Here is a 26,269-nt window from a genome sequence, read left to right as displayed (position 1 = left end):
AGAATGCTGTGGTAGCCATGCTGGTTAAGTATGCCTTGAATTCTAAATAAATCACTGACAGTGTCACCAGAAAAGCACCATCACACCTCCTCCTTCATGGTGGGAACCACACATGCGGAGAGCATCCGTTCACCTACTCTGCGTCTCACAAAGACACGGCGGTTGGAACCAAAAATCTCAAATTTGGACTCATCAGACCAAAGGACAGATTTCCACCGGTCTAATGTCCATTGCTCGTGTTTCTTGGCCCAAGCAAGTCTCTTCTTTTTATTGGTGTCCTTTAGTAGTGGTTTTCTTTGCAGGAATTCGACCATGAAGGCCTGATTCACGCAGTCTCCTCTGAACAGTTGATGTTGAGATGTGTCTGTTACTTGATCTCTGTGAAGCATTTATCTGGGCTGCAATCTGAGGCTGGTAACTCTAATGAACTTATCCTCTGGGTCTTCCTTTCCTGTGGCGGTCCTCATGAGAGCCAGTTTCATCATAGCGCTTGATGGTTTTTGCCACTGCACTTGAAGAAACTTTCAAAGTTCTTGACATTTTCCAGATTGACTGATCTTCATTTCTTAAAGTAATGATGAACTGTCGTTTCTCTTTGCTTATTTGAGCTGTTCTTGCCATAATATGGACTTGGTCTTTTACCAAATAGGGCTATCTTCTGTATACCACCCCTACCTTGTCACAACACAACTGATTGGCTCAAATGCATTAAGAAGGAAAGAAATTCACACCTGTTAATTGGCACACCTTAATTGAAATGCATTCCAGGTGACTACCTCATGAAGCTGGTTGAGAGAATGCCAAGAGTGTGCAAAGCTGTCATCAAGGCAAAGAGTGGCTACTTTGAAGAATCTCAAATATAAAATATATTTTAATTTGTTTAACACTTGTTTGGTTACCAAATGATTCCATATGTGTTATTTGATAGTGTTGATGTCTTAACTATTATTCTACAATGTAGAAAATAAAGAAAAACCCTGGAATGAGTAGGTGTGTCTAAACTTTTGACTGGTACTGTAACTGTCATAAGTTTGGAGACCTAACTGTTTTTTTTCTAAATAGTTTTTTGGGGTGGGACTGCAATTTACACCACTTCTGTAGAATCACCCATATACTGTATGCATCATATGGCTCACATAACGATACTATAGGCATGCTACTGGTAGTAACCATTTTGACAAATGTCGTCCTGTAGTTACTGATCTGATTCTTCTCTTCTCCCTCTCTAGACCATTCTACAAGGCAGAGACCAGCTCCCCCTCTTTCACTGTTCAGGCCAATCGCTGAAGAACTGGGTGACAGACATCTCACTCGCTCTGCTTCTACTACTTCTACAGCAGACCACTCATCAACACGTCACTCCCCACTTCCGCCCCTCCCTCCAGCCACAGCAATAACCACCACCACTCCATCCCCTGCTTCTAATAGTGAGTCGGACAGTCCCGTCAACGGTAGGGGGGAGGAGGGTCCCGTCAAGGGAAGGGGGGTCAGCAAAATACCCCCTGTCCTTCACAGGACCACCTCAGCACCTGTCGTACCCATCCCGGGGGAGAGACCGGACCCCAAAGACCTGACCCCCTCACAGTCCTGCAGAGACCCCCGGGTCGACAACGACACCTCGTCAATGGCGCATGCTCCAAGCCGAACGGAAGCACTGTATACTCCGACAGACCACACAAAGGACGATGCCAAGCACAAGACTGAGACAAGGGCAGAGTCTCCTGCTCTTCTCGCCGACCACTCTGTCTCCAGCCCTCAGAAAGTCCAGGTCCTGAGAACGATGTTCGGCGGCAACCCGTCACGCACGCCCGTCAGAAGGACCAAAAGCGAGGGCTACGTGCGGTCAGCGGCTGGGGGGCAGCAGCAGGCGTCTGCCGTGCCAGAGGTGTGCACCGACGCCACCCTGAATGACCGGCTGTGGAGCAAGCTGGAGCCCGAGCCGGGCAACCACCGAGACAGCGTGTCCTCGTCCTCCAGTATCTCGTCCAACGACACCGTCATTGATCTGTCCCTGCCCAACCTGGCCAGGAAGAGCCTCACCTGCCTGAACAGCGGGCCCTCCCCATCTGACAACACCTTCCAGGACCCACCCTCCTGGGTCACCAGGCCACGCTCGGCCATCACCTCTTTTGACACGCTGCGGGTCAGCAAGAGCAAGTCCAACCCCAACCTCCGGCAGGGCCACCCGGGGGAGCCAGAGGACGAGCTGCAGCCCAGACCCCTCGGAGCCCCCAGGGAGCCTCCAGTGGACTCATCCAGCAGAATTACCCAGAGGAGGCACACCTGGAGCCGCCTCTATATGGAAGGGCTGAAGCAGTCCTCCTCCCCAGCCAAGAAGCCCTCTGCAGCAGCAGCCCTTGCTGCTGCAGCCGCCAGCCCCCTGGATACCGGAGCCTCTATGTCCAAGAGCCTGGGGGACTTGACTTCGGACGACATCGCTTGCAACTTTGACAGCAAGTACCGCAGTATCAGCCGCAGCTTCATCGTCAGGCCCTCCAGGAACGATCCTCGACGAGGTCTCCAGAGGCCCCGACCACCAAGCGACCTTACAGAGCAGCTGCGGAGGCTGACGGATGTGGAGCCCCTGACGGCACGTGACTTCGCCACCCAGGCACAGCAGGAGTCCCCGGAGGAGGCTCTGGAGGAACCACCACTACGGAGAATGTCCTCTCGGAGTCAGAGCAGGGTGCGCTACATCGCCAACAGGGCCAAGGAGGCCCAGGAAAGGAAAAGGCTGCAAGGTCTCAACCAGCCCCACCTAGCTGCCGGCGCCGCTAGCATTAGCATTTTCGGAGGCGGTAGCCCTATTGAAGAGCGGGGTAACCCGGAAGGGGCGTGCTGCGTAGCCCAGAGCCCCTGCACTAGCTTGGACCTGTTAAGCCAGCTCAGCCCCCCGGGGCCGCCCCCCAACAGACAGTCCCAGACACAGTCCCAGACCTCCCCGAACTCTGACAACAATGAGGTCTTTTTCATGCTCAAGCTTTGAGAATCAGATTTGTTTTGGACCGGACCGTGAGAGACACTGAAGCAAAACTAATTTAGAATTCCATCCAGCTTTCTAGGAAGGGGAAATTGTCATTTATAAAGAAAGGGAATTCTGTATATCTTGACAGGATGCATTTTTAAATGTGTTTAATCAAGCACTGAATAATGCTACTTCTTCCAGAAACTTACAGATACAGTCACAAGCACAGTTTTACTCTGGTCAATGTTTTATTTTCACTGCTCAGTAACTCACCTATAAACTTTGAACAACTATACGCCAAGCTGGTCACAAAGGATGTGCAAGTAATTTTTCCAACAAAGTGACCACACATACACACAAATAATAGAAACAGCGGTGAGCTGTCTTTTGAAAGCATCCTTTACCAATACAGTCATTTGTTTGCACCAAATTAGGAATAGTTTTTATATGCTTGACTGTTCAGTGACTTCCACGTTTTGAGTATTCATTGTGAGTTGAGCTGATCCCAAAGTAGCAATAGACAACCATTAGTGGAGTTTTTTTTAATTCTTTTTTAATTTTTATTTAAACTTTATTTATCTAGGCATGTCAGTTAAGAACAAATTCTTATTTACAATGACGGCCTACAAGAGTCTGATTAGAAAACCTTTTTTAAACTTCAAATTGAATGATATATACTGTACTTTTAAACCTTAAGATTGAATAATAAACTGTTAACTCATTATATATCACCAGTAGCCCAGCCATGTGCAAGCAATATTTTAAAAACAGCTATTAGTGTATTATATTGCAGATAATGTAGGGATTTTCTTAAAGGTTGTTGTTTAGCCAAAGGCCCATGCAGAATCTTTACTAAAAAACAACAAAATAAGTAAAATGACAATAACAACAATATCCAAAACATGTCTTTTTAACCCAACTTTTTTTTAATTCTGTGCGTACAGTGAAGTGTGATTTGAGTGAGCTGCCCATGATTTGGCAAGTTTTTTTTTACCATGTTACCCATTTTTTATTTGACTGCATGTCTTTTAAGCACAGTATCATATGTCTCTTATTTTATTATACAAAAAAAAGTTAAATGGGACCTGATATTTTGACTTTTCTTTCTGTGTTCAGGCTGTTGAATGATGTGATTGGTCACACTCATTGTAGATACTCGACCAGATAGGAGTGACCCTGTTTCCACGCACGTTTGTACTGTACCGTTTGTACTGCCATGCCAGTTCCCTGCAACCTTTTAGGAACCATCATTTTTGAAGTAAAAACCAGATGTCATTATGAACTGAATAAATATCTCTACTGTATATTACACAAGCATATTTCTTTTTTTTCTTTTTTCAGTCGCATTGGACTCTTGTTCAGACATTGGACTCTTGTCTCAATGTTCGGACCAAAGATTTATCTTGGAACAAAATGGGCAGCCAGATGAAATTATCTTTACAGAAGTTGACATGTAAAAGCACTCGGTCTTGGCACGGCAGCTCCCCTAGCTGCCCTAATTATGGACTGCCTGGCTGGGCTGTATTGACCAACCATCACCTCTCCCAACCTCATTGGCGTAGTTCACAAGACTCCCTGATGGGGAGAAATGTTGCAGAACAATGTCTCTGGCCACAATACATGCCCAGCCAAGAAAAGAAAACAGAAGAACATCCTTTCCATTACATTTGCCACCCAAGATTTTGGAAGATAAAATGTTGTGGTCACACTTTTAGTGAACTACACATTTTAAGGCTTAAAGCCCTCATAAACACCTCATAAGGCCTAGATATAGTGGCTTCAAAAGTCTTCCAGGAACTTGCCATACTTGGCAAAGCACCAGATGTAAGGGTATTTTATATAACCCTTTATGTATGACATCGCTAATAACAAATTTTGGCAAGCAGTTGTGTAGTGCTTATGAACGCTTTATGACTGCTCTATAAAGCCTGCATCATTTTGGTTCATGTGACAAAAATGGGTAATGATGATTAAAACCGGTAAGACCGTTAAAGCCTTGTTTATATTTTCACTGTACTGACCTATCAATCAATGGACAACAGTCTGCCAACAGTGTTTTTGAGTCTGGGGTTGCCAAGATGATGGCCACCTCTGGTGAAGCTGTTGGCTATAGCCAGGCCTCTTATTCTGTACTGGGAGAGGGTTCTGAAGCGCGACATGCTCCTTTTAGCGCCACAGACTGTGCCCTGCTGTCACACATACAAAAGACAGCTTCATTAGGATTCCAAGAGCATTTCGACTCCCCTCTTCAAACCCTATTTATCCAGTCGATTGGCCATGGCTCAGCCCTCCAACCAAAACCTGGAGCTCTATTGAGCCACTACTGAACTGAGGGAATGATGTTGTCACAGGAGCTTGAATGATTTCTTACCCCATCAAACTCCAGCCCTACATGACTCCAAGCTCACAATTTCTCTGGAAGAAATTGAGATTTATGGAATTAAGTAAATAACGTTTTTAAGACTGAACTCTGTATGAATTAACATTATGTTGCAGAGTTCTAGGCATTCCTCCAAAGTATACAACATTGAAAAGATGAGTTAATTGCCATGTGTTAGTCTCTTTAGTTAATTTGAACAGGGGGTGTCTTTTGCTTGAGTAACCAAATAAATATTTCTCTGATTATTGAATAGTGGAGTCAAGTCCCTCTTCGATGGTATCATGGGGATTAACTTAAAGTAACACTGCAGCCAATACAAAAATAAACAGGTTGAACCTTCATGTGGCTCAATGAACTTCTAGGACAAAATCAACTAATTATTAATATCATAGTCCCCTGTTTTTAATTATTTTTTTCTGCCTCGTGCACTAACTCTGGCCACTTCCTCAAAAGGATTGTTCTATAAACAGTTCTCTCTCTAGCACTGTTCTTTTGCCAATAAGCTCCTTTAGAGTTAGCTTCAACAATAGGACACTTGTTTTCAGTGACCACATTATTTTCCCTCAGGTTCCAACTCTCCTCCTGATGATTCCCAAAGGATTCGTCAGGGTCAAAATTTGGCTCCTCATTTCATGACTCATCCCCCTGGCTCCCAGGAACTGTATCTGTTCCGTTGGTTAGCCACAAACTTCTTTTTACATTTTATTTCTATTTTTTTGAGAGGGAAGGGGGATGATTAGTTGGGGGCTCTCTTATGTAACCTGACAAAACAAGCCTTGCCATCTTGATGTGCATCACTGTAAGCTGCTAGTGTGTTAGTCATAACGTTACATTCCCTTTCAGTCAGTCAACTTCGGTACAACATACTATGGGGAAATAGAATCATAACCCAAGCTGACCCCAATGGATACTAAATTACGCTGCTCAGAGAGCACCCTGTCGCGAGCTGGAATAGCAAAACAGACAAAAGCTGGTCAGATAAATGCTTAACCCAGGTCCGTTCAATGTACGTGTGCAAAGCTCGCCACGGACACAGGGCATGTAACCTCTGTTGCTCTTCAGAAGCAAAAGGAGGAGGCAAAAAGGGAAATGGCTCAAACGCTGAGGACCTCTAGGACGTAGCCATGACATTCGGGGCAAAGGCCGCATTTGGACGCAACCTCACCTTCGAGTCGCCCGGGGCGAACTGAGAACAGGGTGTACGGATAACGCATAGATGTCCCCAACACGTTTAGTTGAGACCAAAGCCACTAGCAAGGAGGTTTAATAACGGAGGATCTTCAGATCCACAGACTCCAGTGGTTCAAAAGGGGGCCTCATTTTCAATACGCATTTTCTCGCGATGGGTAAAGATCTATGTCGGCCCTGACAAAATTCCTCTCCCCGTCTTTTGATGCACGCCACCACTGACATATTGTCGGTTCTGACCCGCACAAGCCAGCCCAACAAAAACTGGGGGAAGCGCCTGAGCGCCAGATACACCGTTAGGAGCTCTGGGTAATTGATATGGAGTGCGTTCCGCACCAGTGTCCATAACCCACCCAAATCGAGTTGCCTTCGTACAGTGCAATCCATCCTCTGGAGGATCACCTTGTGGGATACAACTTCTGGGAGCCCCCTGACCATAGCAGAGGGTCCCATCCCTGGGCCATGGCCGGTAGGCCAGACAGACATCTGAAGCGACTGGCTTAGGCTGCGAGATGCGTCCAGGTGAGTGGCTAGAACTCAGCGCTGGAAGGGCCGCATCAACAATACGACTTCCATCACAGAGGCCAACCAGTCGTAGGTACTGGCGACAAAGCGCCTTGTAACATCATGGAACGTGGGATACCAGATGGGCATTACACATGGACCAGTGTAACATTACTGCTTCCGTCCCTCTCCTCGCCCCTACCTGGGCTCGAACCAGGGATGCTCTGCACACATCAACTGCCGCCTCCCACGAAGCATCGTTACACATCGCTCCACAAAAGTCGCGGCCCTTGCAGAGCAAGAGAAACAACTACTTCAAGGTCTCAGAGCCAGAGACGTCACCGATTGAAACGCTATAAGCGCGCACCCCGCTAACTAGCTAGCCATTTCACACGGGTTACACAAGCTTCCAACACATGTTGTTCTTCCGTGAGACTGTATAGCCCGGCCCCTTAATAGGCACAGAGGGCTCCGGAAATGGTTGATGTAGTACCCTGTTTGCCATAATAAAACGTGAGGGCACTGTCGTCACAATAATTTGTTTGTGGAGCAGCTCAGACCCGTGCTAAGGCCCCTCACTCCGGGGGTGTGCACGGGGGCAGCTTCCTCATCGGAGGTGAATGCAAGTCCCGCTTTCTCCACTCCCTCCAACTCCGGGAATTGAAAATAGGAAAGGGGTTGCCATAACACCGGGGGAACGCTAGTAAGCTTCATTGACCGGAAGTTATGCATACTAGCCGACATTAGTCAGGAGGCTCTTTAGTCTAAGTTTAGTCTACGTCTTTAGTCTAAAATAACCAAGCGACTTAACGCTATGTATACGAAACAAGAGAGTTACCCAAGCAACTCCACCTTGGGGAGGCAAGAATAGCTAGTAGTAGCTAGCTCGCCTCAGTGAATTAGCTAACCTGACTAGCACGCTATGCAGCGCTTGTTAGCCAGCATGGTCTCAAAAGTCTACATAGGACCGTATCAACGAGGTGGTACCAGACCCTTCATCGACAAGTCTGGGAAGAGAGTCAAGCAGTGCTTGACTGAGACAGACACAGGCGGCGGGGGGGTACCTATTGAACCTGTCGGCCCTCTCTCTTCGAGTAGCATCCCATAACCAACGATAGAGTGCACAGGAGCCGGATTGAGCTTGGGCAGCCACTGCACACACCACACCCAGGCACACAAGGCATTTGATTCGACCAAAGATCCAATCCATCTCCGCTTCCCACAACTCCAATACAGCCGAGGTACGGCCACCCGGGAGAGGAAGTCACTATAGGAAACACCAAGCTACACGATTGTCAAGAGAACCTGCGTGTGGACTAGTATGGGCTCAGTGCCAGCCGTCCCCTAGTCCTGCACACAAACTGATTTGAACGAGGGCACGGCAGAGCATGCACCGAGACATACAAGACAACATTTGGGCATGGGCACGAACCCGAACCCGGCATAGCCTTCGTCATCTAGGTCGCATCTTTTGCCATCTTAATCATTACTAAAGCCAGGCCAAACAATCTGAAGAATAACTAATTGTTTGTGATTAAGAAACTATGAGAACCATACAAACTCCAGCACACAACGTCCAGAGGGGAAACTTTAGTCGGCACAACTTAAGACAGTCTCATGCTCCATTTGTTTGTTTTAGTAGCGTGAATCATTCCTGTTCACACTGAGGTAAAGAGCGGAATAATTGAAGGAATTCATCCGAGCCTCATGCTTATCACCTGAGGAAGGCAGGGATTCCAGCCGTGTGTGATTTCATTGGCCTTGTCAGGCGTGATTTTATATTCTTCAACCGAAGTCGCGAGTGCGACTCCCCATATTATGTTGTAAGGAAGTTGACTAACTGAAAGCGAACACATTGGGAGGGATCATAGACCATTCCTCCATATAGAATCCTTCCAGATCCTTGATATCCTTAGTCTACGCTTATGGACTGCACTCTTCAATTCAAACCACCAAAATCTCCTGCGTTGTATGGGTTTGCTACTGCACCCAACTACCCTTTTTCCATTGGCTACTAGGAACTTATTTTTTGTTCTCCTTTTTTTAGGTGGGGGGGATGAGAGGTTGGGGGCTCTCTTACTTGACAAAAACAAGCATTTTCCATCTTGTTGTGCATCACTCTATAGCTACTATTGTGCACCAAGGGAAGTGAACAAGTGCACACTTCGGGAGAAAGGAGATTAGATTAGAGAGATTATTGGGACGCAACCCACATGCTTTAGAGTCCTCCACATCTACTTACTTCCATGTCCAACCCCTTTATAATTTCGGGTTGCGTGTGGGTGTGATATCTGACCCTCTTGCACTGCACCCAACCATCCCTCCCTCTCCATTAACTACTTTGTTTGCGTCCTTCCACTCCACCAGAGTTGCTTCTTTACTACGTAGGACGGAATATCTAAGGTAAGGAAACTTTTATTGGTTATCTTTCAGACAGTGCTATTCACTTTTACACTGAATTTTGATAGCAGCATCTCATTGATGTTGTTCCTTTTTGTCTCTTCCATTTGTGATCTATTAATGAACGTATGCATGTGCCATGAGGCATTGTTTATTCTAGTTTCTTTGCATTACAACCTCCACATTTGTATTATAACCCCCACATTTGAATTCCAATGGGAAATTCTGGTTTAGGATTTCCAATGTTTTTATAAAGAAAAAAAGTTTAATTTAAACCTTGTGACTAACCGAATAGACTAAGCCACGCGTCGAGCTATAACCCAGTCTGTAGGCATGGTCCGTCAGTCTCAACCCACCATTTGGAAAGCATTGTCCTTGGTTAGCACATAGTGCTAAAAATGCATTTGTTAAAATTTTTTACATAAAATCTCATTGTTATACCCTGAGCCAATATATATATATATATATATATTTATTTTTAAGCGAAAGGTTAATATGCTTTTCTCGTTTTTTTTGTGCAGGGAAGTACTATAAGACTTTACCCTACAGTGCCCTTATTACTGTGTTCTCGTGTAATTAGGTTAACAAGTACTGTATTTTTAGTACACTGTACTTTAACATTAGCCCTAACCCTTACCTGGAGTAACCTTGAGTACAGTTTTAGAAACATGTAATAATGAGTCGTTATAATACATGTTACAGTGTAACAGGAATCATTTCACATTAATAAGAGCACTATAAGGTATAGTATAGCCAGACTTACTGCCCTCAAATGATAGAAAAATACCTCTGCATTTATATTATTATTATTTCTACAATAATTATCAGTTTGTAGTAATTTTGTTGAATTTGACCCATAGCTTACAATGTTGAAGTTCAAGTTTTCACTACACTCATATTGAGGTCAATATAAACTGAAATCCATGAGCATCTAATCATCAAAAATAAATACAAATGTAAGGTCACCTTGGTCATTGAAAATGAGTTGTCACCTCTTATAATTCTCAGGTTCAGAAGGTGACAACATGAAAGCGTTGATTGGATTGGTCGTGTGTGCCGTGGCACTGCTATCTGGGTGTTGCACTGCTGGTAAATATATACATATATATCATAAGGTTTCCAAGGAATGCTGCCACTGGTCCAGGTTCAAATAATTTTTATAATCCTCCTAATGGTACGGTTAGGATTTGGGGTTGGGTAATCTGATCACAGATCTGTGTTTGAGGGCAATTTCTACCTTAATCTCCCAGTATTACTTCCTGTCTGCTACTGTCGAGGGTACTCATTAACCATAACCTTTTATTACACTGACCCCTAGTGGTATAATGTATAAGTGGTCAAGACACCTCTGAAGTATTTTAGGTCATCTATAGGAATTTTGGGAATAAGGGTTGAAAATACATTTAGAAAACATACTGAGCCACTAAGCTGTGGGAGGCAATGGCTCTCTAGCGCTGCCTTAATAAAACCAGCCTGGAGGTCAGCCTTTGAAATTGCTCCAGCATCCCAGCATGCCCTAGCCTATGGGAGGGTACCCCAAAATGGTTAGTGTCTCGACATCTGACACTGCCCATTGACTGAGGCTGGACGGCTGGAGCCCTAACAAAGCCCGGGGCCTCATCATATCTGAGGCCTGACCATTTCTCACGAGCCGTCCGAGAGGATGCCTGCCACAGCCAACAAAAGAGTGTGATAAATCAATTGAGCTTGTAGACAATGGCTCGGGGCAGGCCCGTGAAATGACAGACATCTCAGTAGGCTTGTAGGTCGATGCCAAAGGTCTTTTACAAATTAATGTTGATGTGTGTCAGTATGCCACTGACACCATACGATACCGAGGGAGCACCCCCGACTGGGCCCACCACTGTATGTGGAGCGATTGCACCCCAGCACCTCCGCTTCCCCGCCTCCAACCCTGGCAGAGCTTGTTAGTTCTTGAGACGGACATGCTGAAATGGCATTGGTCACAGTCAGTCTACGGCAAGGAAAACTATTTTCAGTGTCATGCATAAGGGAGGGGGATTGGAAGGGGGGACTGTTAGCTTCTTCTGCTGGAGGGGTTTGATGGAGGGGTTGTTGGTTCCAGAACATGCCTTTAGGGAAGAGCGGGGTGGGTAGGAGCCCACTTTAGTCTCACCACAGGAGGTTCAAAACAGTCCTGTTGTACCCCATTAATGTCCCCCTACATTGCCCCCAAAATGGACTCCTTATCATTGGAGAGAAAAGTGTCTTGTTAGAAAGCTGCAGTACAATACAGCCATTCTTCTCTATCCTGGCTCTTGGGTCTTAACTCCTGAAGTTGGAAGAGAGGACAGAGCAGAACATGGTATGATGATAGGCTTACATTAGAAGCCCTCAAGAAGCAACTTCTACTAGTTTTCAACCAGACAAAGCAAATGAACCAATGCAAGGCCTGGGAGAAGGGATTAACTTTGAATCCTATTAATCCCTCATATTATATTTCATTACACAGACAGACTAAGGAGCAGTGTGCATACATTGACGTGTTTGGTTTTTGTTGTTCCAGGGCCTGCAGCGTTATCCATCACCACTATATTGGTAAGGTATTACACATCATACTAATACATATCGCAATCATATTATCATACTGTAAATTGTTTGTTATGCATACCATCAGACATACAGCAAACATTCATTTTTATATTTCAAATTCATATTTATCATAATGACTCTTCTGATCCAATACATTTATTTGGGCACACCTGTTTGAATGACACTGTGGCTTCTTTTACACATAGTGCCCAATTCTGATGTAATGAAATATCTGATGCTATCAGATTTCCCCCCAAATGTGTAAACAGGAAAAACAACATAAGGTGCCCAATTCTGATATTTTGCCCAATTATTGTTCTTTTGAACAATCAGATTAGATTCCATGGCTGTGCTCACACAGGCCACCCGATTTGGATCTGTCATGACATACACGGACTACCTATTGAGATGTGCCTTTTGTTAAGTCAATCAGAAGTTAAATGTGGTGAAAAGGAGACTGGAGTGCCACTTTAATGTAACTCTGTGATGGAATGCATGTTTTAACTTATGATCCACTTGTCGGATTCTCTCCCACCAGCAAGAGCCATGCACTATGACCCAAGGGTCTGAGCTGGAGGGGTATTGCATTGACCTGCTCGCGGAGATCGCCAAGAAGTTGGGCTTCAAGTACGAAGTGCACCTGGTGAAGGACGGCAAATACGGGCGACAGGACGAGAGCGGAAACTGGCTGGGGATGATCGGGGAGGTGGTCCGAGGGGTGAGTGACCTGAACAGAAAGTAGCAGGTGGTGGTATACGCTATGCTGGGAGATTGGTTAAGTCATTCAGACTTGTGTTCAGTAGGCTGTGCATGGCTATACTCACTCACACTTGTGTGTGTGGGTCCCTATTCCCGTTTGTTTGTCCCTGTTCCTGTGTCTGTGTCCCTAGTCCTGTGTGTGTTCCTGCTCATGTGTGTGTGTCACTGTGTGGTGTATGTGTGTGTTTGTGTGTATTTATGTGTGTGTGTCTGCTCTTGTCTGCTCCTATTTATCAGGAGGCCGACCTGGCGGTCGCCGCTCTGACCCTCACTGCAGCCAGGGAGCTGTCGGTGGAGATGAGTATTCCCTTCTTGCAGACCGGTGTTGGCTTCATCCTGAGCAGGGACCTGGGCTCCGAGGAGAGCCACTTCGTCAGCTTCCTCTTTCCCTTCTCCACAGAGATGTGGGTGGGTGTCCTCGTGGCCTTCCTGGTGACTGGCCTCTGCATTTATCTGGTGGCCAGGTGAGATATCATCATCAACTCGGGCCCCATTCCTAATCTAGCCCCTAGCTATAAACCCTAGTCATTTTGGGCTGAATCCTAACTTCCACTTAAGTCTGTCAGTCATCCATTAAAGTCAACGAGACTAAGTAAAAATACGTAGAAGTTAGAATCTTTGCATACAAAGATGTCAACATACAAATAATGCGTAATGCTATGAAACATATAGGCTACAGTACGTCCAGTATACAACTCTAGCGTGGGAGATAGGGGTGGTTGATAATAGAGTATGTCAATGGAAGTAGAAACTACACTGCTAATTCATTCTTCTAAGAATCTGGTTTGGCCACTGTCCAGAGAATGAAGTTCTGTAAAGAAAGACATCTCAATGCTCACTTTACCCCCTCAGGATAAGCCCCTGTGAGTGGGCTGACCCCGAGACAGACGAACACAGCTTCACCCTCCTGCACAGCTTCTGGTACATCACCGGAGCCCTGACACTGCAAGGTAATGCAGCTATGAACCAAATTGCCCAGATTAAATTATTTATTTTTTTAACATAGCCCTGCATCCCTCTCCTTTACACAATTACACAAAACGGTCCTTAATAAATCGCAATCTGGGTCAGGTGGGCATAATTTGAAAGCTTGTTCTATTGCAACATGACTAGCTAAATGATATAAAATACGAAGACTGACATTATATTATGAAATATTTAAAGGCGTTAACAGGAGATAAAATTAACATATTTTAAATGGATGGGTGTGGATGGACGGGTGAGTGTGTGTGTGTGTGTGTGTGTGTGTGTGTGTGGCCAGTGGATGTGTGTGAATGGGTACATGTATGTGAGTGTGCGTGTGTGTAATACACGCAAAGACGATGAAAACGCAAGGTAGGGATGCCAACAACATGCAAATGACATTTAACAAAAAACAAGTAAATAAATGAAAACAATAACACTTCAGATACATGCCCAAGCCAACACCAAACAAAGGATACCTTGCTTTAGCTTTTTTGTTTGTTGAATTTTTTTATTATTAGTATTATTTTTGTATGACTATTATTTATTAGGGTCAACAATTACTTGTACCATAGTACCAATTATTTTGTTTTATGAAATGCTGATTTCTGGCCTGTTTAGGTTAATTTATTTATTTTCAGTTTGAGGGGGGGGGGGGGGGCAAATGTATATATCTTTTGTTGTGATTCTTTTGCGATCAAAAACCAATATATAACAAGTATTTAAAAAAGAAACTGTATTTTACATGAGTTTTATGATATGGAAATGTGATGTGCACATTTGGACTCGGGTGTTTGGCTTGCTTTATGACTTCAAAGCGGTATTTATTATAATCCTCAACATCTCATCTTTCAAAATACATAGAGTCCTCGTAATGTACAGCATTTCCCTCACTCAGACAACAAACAAATTGCATAAGCTACCCAGTTAGCAGTTAGCTGGAGAGGTGGGGGCAACCACTTGTCGCGCCCGGTGCTCAAGTTCAGAACGGCTGTCAGACAAAACCCATTCAGAGCTTTTTTATATTTTTATTTATTTTTTATAAAAAATATAGATCAACAATTTACGTTGTTACATCATACAAAACCGAACGCAGGTATTAACGAGAAAATACTAAAACATACAAAAAAAAACATTCAGAGCTGTGAAGCGGAGACCCTGAGCTCTGACGTCATGCATAGCATGTTACTGTACAGCCAATGTGTTCTAATTTAGGCGCTTATCAGTGTCCAGATCTGCCATTTCCAACCTGTATACGGGTAGGAGTATAAAGGGCTACACGTATGAGCAATCTATATCCTCTGTTTTTTTTATGTTCTACATTGCTTGTCTTAAGAGAGAACTAGGACGGATAATATGGGAGTTTGCACACTTTATATTGTAGTCCAGAAGAAAGTGATGGAGTGACAGCAAAAATAAGTTTGAGTTTCTAAAATGAAAAGTATTTTTCAGTCTCCCCAACAGAAGTTCCAAATATGTTTTTAAGTGATCCGTCCCATTTCAAATTTCAATCATAGAATACAATTTTACATAATACAATGGATCTCAATGGTTTGCGTTCTCAGGTGCTGGCCCACACCCTAAAGGCCTGTCTGGTCGCATTATCAGCGCCATCTGGTGGGTGTTTGCGGTGGTGCTCCTGGCCTGCTACTTCAGCAACTTCAACACCATGCTACGCTCCGACACCAAACACGTCTCGGTGATGAACTTCGATGAGCTGGCCAGACAGGACGTCATTGACTATGGAACAGTGGAAGGCGGCACCACGTTCAATTTCTTCAAAGTACGTGTCGCTTTAAAAAGAAACCGCACAAATGTATTCCTTAGTAAACGTCAATCGATGTACACAAATGCTAAATTGTCTGTACCTGCACATATTTCTTTACATTTCCTTCCATAGTGCGTTTCGGATAAAAACATACACCTACAACTAGAACCGCTAATGTCTCAACAACTATGGCCTAAAATCATCTGACCAACTTTGCATTTCTAAGATTCCTTTTTCGCTCCCATTTCTAGAACTCCAACAACCCCACCTACCGACGCATCTTCCAGCACATGGAGAGGAAGAAGAGTTGTGTGCCTTCTGTGGAAGAGGGCAATCGACGTGCCCAGGAAGGCAACTACGCCTTCATTGGCGAAGCAGCGTCTCTGGACCTGGCTGTGGCTCGCTACTGCAACCTGATCCGCAGCAGTGAACTCATTGCCATGAGAGGGTACAGCATTGCAGCACCCCTAGGTGAGCCCCGAGCAGCTGGATCCACAGTACACCCCATAGATGGACCTGATATATGGAAAGCTGTGCTATCAATAGGCACCATTGGGAACATTGTCTATGTGTTTTTATGGGTGGTCTGCTGTGGTGATGAATATCTGAAGTATTCAAAATTCAGTTCATTACTTGATATGCACCATAACACATACACACTGACACCCTTCTCTCATAAGACAAAAATTAATTCCCCTTTCTCACTCGCTTTCCCTCCATCTCCCTCCTCCTCCTTCCCTCGCATTCCCTGCCAGGCTCCCCTATGATGAAGAACATAACGGTGGCCATACTGCAGCTGAGTGAGTCTGGGGAATTGGCGTACCTGCAGAGTAAGTGGTGGGCCAACAGCTGTATGCCAGACGGGGGCCAAGCCCCACAGGCCCTCCAGGCCCACCTCCTGAGGGGCCTCTTCATGCTGCTGGCCCTGGGGTGTGGCCTGGGCCTCCTCATTGCCCTCCTGGAGCTTGCCTCCAAGGCCCGCGACCAAGCCAAGGACCAGAAGGTAAGGGAACATGACGAGAGGATATTGAATGGACTTAAAATATATATACAGTTAAAGTCAGAAGTTTACATACACCTTAGCCAAATACATTTAAACTCAGTTTTTCACAATTCCTGACATTTAATCCCAGTAAAAATTCCCTGTTTTAGGTCAATTAGGATCACCACTTTATTTTAAGACTGTGAAATGTCAGAATAATAGTAGAGAGAATGATTTATTTCATATTTTATTTATTTCATCACATTCCCAGTGGGTCAGAAGTTTACATACACTCAATTAGTACTTGGTAGCATTGCATAGCATAATTGACTTCCTAAAATTCCCCTACTACTCACACTTCTTCCTCCTCTCCTCTCCTTCTCTCCTATCCTCTCTTCTGTCTCCCTTTTCTCTCCTCACAGAAATCCTGCTGCTCAGTATTGTCGGCAGAGCTGAGTCAACGTTTCAGATCGGGCAGGGCGAATGCAGGCACAGAGACGTCAGAGAAGAGCAAAGCGTAAAGGATCTGTTTTACTGATTGGCTCCGAAAAGCACCATATAGTTTGATACGCATATAAACCATGTGTAAGGGACCCTGGTCCTGTCCTTGGGAGCAGCAGTATCTTCCATATCCTAGTAGTGTATCACAGCAGTAACTTCTGTTTCATAGTGTACGACACAGTTACCGAGTTCCCCATGTGCACGTACAGTGGCTTGTTAGAATAGATTCCAATTAGAGTATATTCTACTATATATTCCACTCTGAAAATGTATTATTAAGCCACTATAGAAAAAAGCAACAATAACATTTCATGCTCTCAGAGGACATGGGCCTCCCACTGCAGAAATAGACTACTAACAGTTTGTTTTTTATATATATTAAGTTGATACAGGCTTTGCAACTAACCTCCAGATAAGTTCTTTTAGCAACTGTATTTTCAATAGTTTTTTTGTTGATATGTACTGCCAAAATATCTCATGTGCTACTAAATCTGGTGGCTTTTGAGTTGTTTCATTAACCGTTCTATATGTTTCACTTTAACCAAATTAAATCCCTAGACAACCCAAATGCATAGATTTTTGTTAGTTTTGTTAAGTTTCACACCTAAGCTCTCTCAAAAGTGTTTTGGATGGATAGAAATAAATAAATAAATAAAATAGATTTTTGATGGATTTGTAAAATGGTTGCTTTCCAGGAGTGTGGGGAATGAACAGGCACTGTGGGTTAGAGGTACAGTTATTGTGATAACTGATCAGTCAATTTTTTCTTCTATGAATATTGCTATTTGAGTTTTGTTGCATTGTGGGGTCAAATAAAATCTACCAAACTCCACGAATGGGCTCATTCTCCATCCCCCTTGGCATGTTGTCTCGCATAGCCAGATGGAAGTAAGATGTCGTTGCAATGCATACACTGTAAACCCCAATGTGCTGTCATTAGTCAAAACTTTTGAGGAAACCCATTGCACTTAATATATCTGAGTACAGTTACTTAAAGTAATTTTGTAGTCATTACTCAAACCGATAGATTCACTGTGACAATTTGTTTTCTGAGGTCTTGGCTGATTTCTTTTGATTTTCCCATGATGTCAAGCAAAGAGGCACTGAGTTTGAAGGTAGGCCTTGAAATACATCCACAGGTACACCTCCAATTGACTCAAATTATATCAATTAGCCTATCAGAAGCTTCTAAAGCCATGACATAATTCTCTGGAATTTTCCAAGCAGTTTAAAGGCACAATCAACTTAGTGGGTGTAAACTTCTGACCCACTGGAATTGTGATACAGTGAATTATAAGTGAAATAATCTGTCTGTGAAAAATTACTTGTGTCATGCACAAAGTAGATATCCTAACCGACTTGACAAAACTATAGTTTGTTGACAAGAAATTTGTGGAGTGGTTGAACAACAAGTTTTAATGACTCCAACCTAAGTGTATGTAAACTTCCAATTTCAACTGTATATCTACAAAGATTTTTAAAAGTGACCGGGATTACACAAAGTCAGGGATTTATTTCCATTGTGGTTCTTATTTTTTACATACATACATATACAATTACATAGATACAGACACATTACAGAGATGTGTATGAGGGAGTGTTTAAGTACAATTCTTACAAGCTTGTTTAGCTGATAGCTTATTCTTTAGATGTTTGGGGCTGCTGGTGAACCATGAGGTTCAGGCATAATCAAAGTGACACTGGACTAGCGCACTAGCTAGGTTTCCATACAATTGGTGACATATTTTCATGAGAATATTCTAAAATCTTCATTTATAAACCATATGTAATTTCAGAGTTTGTAAGTGTATGAAAACTTCCGACTTCAACTGTATATGCTAGAATCTCCTTTGGCAGCGATTTACAGCTGTGAGTCTTTCTGGGTAAGTCTCTAAGAGCTTTGCACAGATGGATTGTTCAATATTTGCACATTATTATTTAAAGACTTCTTCAAGCTGTCAAGTTGGTTGTTGATAATTACTAGACAAACATTGTCAAGTCTTGCCATAGATTCTCAAGCCAATTTAAGTCAAAACTGTAACTAGGCCACTCAGGAACATTCAATGTCATCTAGGTAAGCCTCTCCAGTGTATATTTGGCCTGTGTTTTAGGTTATTGTCCTGCTGAAATGTGAATTTCAAATCAAACTGTATTTGTCACATGCGAATAGTAGACCTTACCATGAAATGTTAAGTACAAGCCCTTAACCAACAATGCAATTAACCTCTATGGACAGTTCTTGGTCAATATTTGATAATGTGACTAGAATGACATTGTAAACAGCCTACTATCTGGGACATAGACATGTCTTATATGGGCAGAAAGCTTACATTCTTGTTTATCTAATCGCAGTGTCCAATTTACAGTAGCTATTACAGCAACAAAAAATACCATGCTATTATTTGAGGATAGTGCACAACAAAACACTTTTATTACAGCAACTGGTTTGATCCATTCACTTCTGAAGGTAAATAATGTACTTACATTCAGTAATCTTGCTCTAATTTGTCATCCTGAGGATCCCAGAGATAAAATGTAGCATAGTTTTGTTTGATAAAATCCATTTTTAGATTCAAATGTAGAAACTGGGTTCTACAGTTTGACCCCACTGCTGTCTCAGTGATGTTTTGTGTTGGATTTGCCCCAAACATAACACTTTGTATTCAGGACAAAAATGAATTGCTTTGCCACATTTCTTTCTGTATTACTTTAGTGCCTTGTTGCAAACAGGATGCATGTTTTGGAATATTTTTAAATCTGTACAAGCTTCCTTCTTTTCACTCTGTCATTTATTCACTCTGTCATGTATTGTGGAGTAACTGTAATGTTGTTGATCCATCATCATTTTTCTCCTATCACAGCTATTCAACTCTAACTGTTTTAAAGTCACACTTGGCCTCATGGTGAAATCCCTGAGCGGTTTCCTTCCTCTCCAGCAACTGAGTTAGATACAGGCATCTTTGAACTGACTTTTTGATACAAAGTTTTTTTATAATTGAAAAAAAATAATTGTACCCATTGGTGCCCTTCTTTGCGAGGCATTGGAAAACATCCACGTTCTTTGTGGTTCAATCCCTGTTTGACATTCACTGCTTGATTGAGGGACCTACCAGATAATTGTATGTGTGGGGTAAAGAGATGAGTTAGACATTCAAAAATCATGTTAAACACTCTTTTTGCAAACAGAATCCATGCAACTTATGTGACTTGTTAAGCACATTTTTATTCCTAAACTTACTTAGGCTTGCCACAACAAAGGGGTTGAATACTTATTGACTCAAGACATTTGAGCTTTTCAATTTGAATTAATTAGTAAAAATGTCTAATGAACATAATTCCACTTTGACATTATGGGTTATTGTGTGTAGGCAAGTGACACAAACTCTTAATTGAACGCATTTTAAATTCAGGCTGTAACACAACACAATGTGGAGAAAGTCAAGGGGTGTGAATACTTTCTAAAGGGACTAATTTCCTAGTGTGCCTTGCCTTTTTGAGTGAATTGTAGAATTGTACCTACCACCCATGACTATTTTTAGTGACAGAGACATGTTCATTTTCAGTCCTTGTGGGCTTCACCAAGTTGAGTTCCTAGGCAAATTTTGTCATTATAATGAACTCTTTATGACAATATAATGCATATTAGTGATGGGCATTCCGAGTCTTTTCGGTGAGCCGGCTCATTTGGCTCCCAAACAGCTCTTAGTTCAAAATTGACCTAGAACCATTAAAATATTGCAAATCTCCAATGTAGAGCCCAAAAAGTAGGCTACATTTATGTCAGATTGAGAAATGCGCATTCACATTTACTTGCAAAATAAAAGTAAAAATTAAAACGCACTGCAAAAATGAGAGTGGACTAAAATGACGCGCTCTCCCCACTATTTATTGTTTCTGCAGTGAGGATTCTATGCACCCTCTTTAGAAAATAATTGTGTAACTCATCTACAGATAATCGTTGTTTTGAGGTAAAAAAGCAGCAATAGCAGTATGCAAATCAGGGAGCCAAATATATATATTTTTAGGTTAGCTTTACCCTGATACAATGGCCTAAAGCTCATGGTTTACAGGCCACATCAGGCCTGCAAGTAGGGTTGCAAAATCCCGGTAACTTCCCCAAAATCCCCAGATTTAAAAAAAATCTTGGTTGAAGAATTTCCTGGAATCTTCCAACTGGGATTTCTGGGAAATTTGCCAGAATTTTGCAACCCTATCTGCAAGTCACATTATGCTGGCTTGCAAAGTGATGTTTAATTCCTATTGGAATCCAGGCAGAGTTAGGATATCCAACAGTTGTCATTTTTATTCAACCGTAACCTGCATTCATAATGACTGCCAGCGTTAGGAACAGTGTGAGGAGACTACCTACACCATTTAAACTGGAACAATAATTTCAGTAAGGGGTGCAAACATGTAACAATGATTGGATTAGTTTAAGAACTTCAAATTGACGCCGACAAATATGGAAGCTCTGCGTCTAGCTCCTAAGCAACTTTGCGTGTATTTTGTTTTTTTGTGTGTTATTTCTTACATTATTAGCCCAGAATGTTTTTTTGTGTTATTATTACATACAGCCGGAAATAACTTTTGGATATCAGAGCGGCGGTAACTCACTAGCATTACAACCAGGAATACAATTTTCCCAAATTGGATACTTTGTTCATACCTCCCTGGGCAATTTAACTTATCCCAGAGGCTGCTCCAAGACACCGCCGGCGGAGAAGAAGTATTTGGAGTGGACTTCTAGTCCGACTCAGGAGGCGTGCACACCAACCACCGCTTCCGAGTATATTACTTGCTAACGATCAGTCTCTGGACAATAAAGTAGATGAGTGCAGGGCAAGGATCTCATCCAGAGAAACATCAGGGACTGTAACATACTCTGTTTCACGGAATCAATGCTCTCTCCGGATATACTGTCCTCGTCCATACAGCCAGCTGGGTTCTCAGTACATCGCACAGACAAGGAATAAAAGAACTCTCCAGGAAGAAAAAAGGTGGGGGTGTATATTTCATGATTAACTACTCATGGTTTGATTGTGATAACGTACAGAAACTCAAGTCCTTGTGTTCACCCGACCTAGAATACCTCACAATCAAATGCCGACCGTAATACCTCCCAAGAGAATTCCCTTCGGTTTTCGTCACAGCCGTGTACATTCCCCCTGATCACGTGGACTGGGATATGTTCCGGGTAGGCTCTGAGAATAACTACAAACAGTGTAGTTATTCCCTCCGTAAGGCAATCAAACAGGCAAAATGTCAGAACAGAGACAAAGTGTCGCAATTTGGCTCAGACATGAGACGTATGTGGCAGGACCTACAGACAATCACAGACTACAAAGAGTAAACCAGCCACGTTGCGGACACTGACGTCTTGCTCCTGGACAAGCTAAACACCTTCTTTGCCTGCTTTGAGGAAAATACAGTGCCCTCGCCGTGGGCCACCGCTACTCCAGAGGACTGTGAGCTCGCGTGGCCAACATGAGTAAGACTTTTCAGTGCGTTAATCCTCGCAAAGCTGCTGGCCCAGATAGCATTGCTAGCTGTGTCCACATAGCATGCGCAGACCAGCTGGCTGGAGTGTTTTACGGACATATTTAATCTCTACCTATCCCAGTCTGTTGTCCCCACTTGCTTCAAGATGTCCACCATTGTTCCTGTACCAAAGAAAGCGAAGGTAACTGAACTGAATGACTATTGCCCCATAGCACTCACTTCTGTCATCATGAAGCGCTTTGAGAGGCTAGTTAACGATCATTTCAAGTCCACCTTACCCGACACCCAAGATCCACTGATATATGCATACCACCCCAATAGATCCACGGATGACGCAATTGCCATCGCACTGCACACTGCCCTATCCCATCTGGATAGCAGAATATCTATGTAAGAATGCTGTTCATTGACTACAGCTCAGCCTTCAACACCATCATACCCTCCAAGCTCATCATTAAGCGCAGGGCCTTGGGTCTGAACCTCACCCTGTTCAACTTGGTCCTGGACTACCTAACGGGCCGCCCCCAGGTGGGGAAGGTGTTGATGATTAGTTATTTGAGAAGGAGACAAGTCAAGACGCTGGACCGGGTGATTCAGTTTATAGTAAGGCAGTTTATTATGAGACAAAGATATTTGGCAAAGCGTGCACGGACTCCTTCGTTTAGCTCATAGGGAACTAGCAGAAGAGAGCCCCGAAACATAGTATACATCCAATTTATACAATGAAATAACAGTGTGTTGACGTTGAGTCTAGTAGGTCCGCTCTCCTGACTGGTCGATGAGTGGAGGGACGGTCCACTCTCCAGGTGGTGTCGACTTCCCATTGGCCCTTGGCAGTGTCCTTTGTCCTCGGAGTCCAACACACCTAAGTGTGTGTGTGTGTGTGTGTGTATTTCTGGTAATTCGTGTCTGGGTGCTTGCGATATTCATGGAATGTTGTTCTTTACACCAGTGGTCAGTTCGTGTGGCTAGGGTGCTTTCATGTCTTGACATTTTTGTGTGAGTGCTTAGTCCGCCATCAGTCTCTGGGTGTGGTCGTGATTGGTATCAGTTGGTTGCTCAATATGTCTCTGGAATTTTGTTGTGTGCTGTTGTGAAACATGTTGTGCAAATGCCCTCCTTATATATCATTAGGTAAAACGTTAGATTATCTTTATTACAAAGGTAGGCAACAACACCTCCACTAAACTGACACTCAACACAGGAGCCCCCTAAGGGTGCATGCTCATCCCCCTCCTGTACTGCCAGTTCACCCATGATTGCGTGGCCACGCACGCCTCCAACTCAATCATCAACTTTGCAAACGTCACAACAGTGGTAGGCCTGATTACCAACAATGACAAGACAGCCTACTGGGAGGAGATGAGTTCCCTGGTGGAGTTGTGCCAGAAAATGAACCTCTCACTCAACGTCAACAAAATGAAGGAGCTGATCGTGGTCTTCAGGAGACAGCAGAGGGAGAACGCCACCATCTACATCGATGGGGCCACAGTGGAGAAGGTGAAAAGCTTCAAGTTCCTCGGCGTACACATCACTAGCAACCTGAAATGGTCCATCCACACAGACATACCTTATTTACATAATAAGTATTCAGAGCCCTTGCTATGAGACTCAAAATTGAGCTCAGGTGCATCCTGTTTCCATTGATCATCCTTGATGTTTCTACAACTTGATTGAAGTCCATCTGTGTTAAATTCAATTGATTGGACATGATTTGGAAAGGCACACACTTGTCTATATAAGGTCCCACAGTTGACAGTGTATGTCAGAGCAAAAACCAAGCCATGAGGTCGAAGGAATTGTCCGTAGAGCTCAGAGACCGGATTGTGTCGAGGAACAGATCTGGGGAAGGGTACCAAAACATTTCTGCAGCATGAAGGTCCCCAAAAACACAGTGGCCTCCATCATTCTTAAATGGAAGAAGTTTGGAACCACCAAGACTCTTCCTAGAACTGTCCGCCCGGGCCAAACTGAGCAATCGGGGGAGAAGGGCCTTGGTCAGGTAGGTGACCAAGAACCCAATGGTCACTCTGACTGAGCGCTAGAGTTCCTCTGTGGAGATGGAAGAAACTTCCAGAAGAACAACCATCTCTGCAGCACTCCACCAATCAGGCCTTTATGGTTGAGTGGCCAGACGGAAGCCACTCCTCAGTAAAAGGCACATGACAGGCTGCTTGGAGTTTGCCAAAATGCACCTAAAGGCTCTCAGATCATGAGAAACAATATTCTCTGGTCTGATGAAACCAAGATTGAGCACTTTGGCCTGAATGCCAAGCGTCACGTCAGGAGGAAACCTGGCACCATCCCTACGGTGATGCACGGTGGTAGCAGAATCATGCTGTGGGGATTGGCCTGGGAGACTAGTCAGGATCGTGCAAAGATGAACGGAGCAAAGTACAGAGAGATCCTTGATGAATACCTACTCCAGTGCTCACAGGACATCAGACTGGGGTGAAGGTTCACCTTCCAACATGACAATGACCCTAAGCACAGAGCCAAGACAACGCAGGAGTGGCTTCGGGACAAGTCTCTGAATGTCCTGAGTGGCCCAGCCAGAGCCCGGACTTAAACCTGATGGAACTTCTCTGGAGAGACCTGAAAATAGCGGTGCAGCAATGCTCCCCATCCAACCTGACAGAGCTTGAGAGGATCTGCAGAGAAGAATGGGAGAAACTACTCCAAAAAAAAGTTTTTTTGCTTTGTCATTAAGGACTATTGTGTGTAGGTTGATGTGGGGAAAAAAACAATTTAATACATTTTAGAACTGTAACATAATAAAATATGTAAAAAGTCAAGGGGTCTGAATACTTTCCAAAGGCACTGTGTATATGTATTAAATTGTTGTTATATATATATATATATATATATATATATATATATATATATATATATATATATACAGCCTGGAATCGAATCAGGGTCTGTAGTGACGCCTCTAGCACTGAGATGGCTATATTTTGTTTATTTTGTATATTTTATATATATATATATATATATATATATATACACACACACACCCCGGACTCCGACATTGTGGCGCAGCGGTTTAAGGCACTGCATCTCAGTGCTAGAGGCGTCACTACAGACCCTGGTTCGATTCCAGGCTGTATCATAACCGGCCTTGATTGGGAGTCCCTGTAATGTCTACTCCCGCTCCCCCTCTCTGGCGCTCGTTGTTCTCATTATGACGCACACCTGTCACCATCGTTACACTCACCTGGACTCCATCACCTTCCTGATTACCTCCCCTATATCTGTCTCTCCCTTTGGTTCTTTCCTCAGGCGTTATTGTTTCTGTTTATATGTTTCATGTCTGTACGCTACTCGTGTTTTGTTTCATTTATTATTAAATTCACTCCCTGTACTTGCTTCCCGACTCCCAGCGTACACGTTACAGTCCCATAGGGCGGCGCACAATTGACCCAGCGTCGTCAGGGTTAGGGTTTGGCCGTCATTGTAAATAAGAATTTGTTCTTGATTGACTTGCCTAGTTAAATAAAGGTTAAATACATTTATTTTTAATTGCTCATCCTAATATTCTTAAATACATTATTTTACTTTTTAGATTTGTGTGTATTGTTGCACTTTTTGCGCTAAGTACCCAAGCATTTCACTACACCTGCAATAACATCTGCTAATTATGTGCATGTGACCAATAATATGTGATTTGATTTGTGATATGGACACCAAGGAACTTGAAGTTCTCGACCCGCTCCACAACAGCCCCGTCGATGTGGATGTGGCGTGATCTCCCCTCTTTCTCTAATAGTCCAATATCAGCTCCACGATTAGATACCCAATCAAGGG

The 26,269-nt window shown here is 43.6% G+C and overlaps 2 protein-coding genes across 7 annotated transcripts in view; both read left to right on the top strand.

Moving 5' to 3' along the window:
• plch2a (phospholipase C, eta 2a) overlaps positions 1–4,280 on the top strand; it is a 178,856-nt gene extending 174,576 nt beyond the window's left edge. For 4 of the 6 annotated variants that reach the window (XM_045693350.2, XM_045693351.2, XM_045693352.2 and 1 more), the window contains one exon: positions 1,230–4,280. In XM_045693350.2, coding sequence (XP_045549306.1) covers positions 1,230–2,986 — 1,757 coding nt within the window. In that variant the 3' untranslated portion in view covers positions 2,987–4,280. The remainder of the gene's footprint in view (positions 1–1,229) is intronic. The other 2 variants (XM_082960186.1, XM_082960185.1) reach the window with 2 other exon arrangements.
• A 4,888-nt stretch (positions 4,281–9,168) lies between these two features.
• Positions 9,169–17,795, top strand: si:ch211-251b21.1 (PBP2_iGluR_non_NMDA_like domain-containing protein). The gene is made up of 10 exons (XM_014136515.3): positions 9,169–9,440; positions 10,446–10,526; positions 11,965–11,996; positions 12,529–12,708; positions 12,987–13,213; positions 13,602–13,699; positions 15,278–15,495; positions 15,732–15,951; positions 16,236–16,483; positions 16,885–17,795. The coding sequence occupies exons 2-10, from the start codon at positions 10,463–10,465 to the stop codon at positions 16,981–16,983; spliced, it is 1,386 nt and encodes a 461-aa protein (XP_013991990.2). The 5' UTR covers positions 9,169–9,440; positions 10,446–10,462; the 3' UTR covers positions 16,984–17,795.
• The last annotated feature ends 8,474 nt before the right edge of the window (positions 17,796–26,269 follow it).

The sequence above is a fragment of the Salmo salar genome, chromosome 13, assembly GCF_965601325.2.
Source record: "Salmo salar chromosome 13, fSalSal1, whole genome shotgun sequence".
In the NCBI taxonomy this organism is placed as follows: domain Eukaryota; kingdom Metazoa; phylum Chordata; class Actinopteri; order Salmoniformes; family Salmonidae; genus Salmo; species Salmo salar.
The sequence above is the reverse complement of the archived record's forward strand: the minus strand, read 5'-3'. Positions and strand labels throughout refer to the sequence as shown.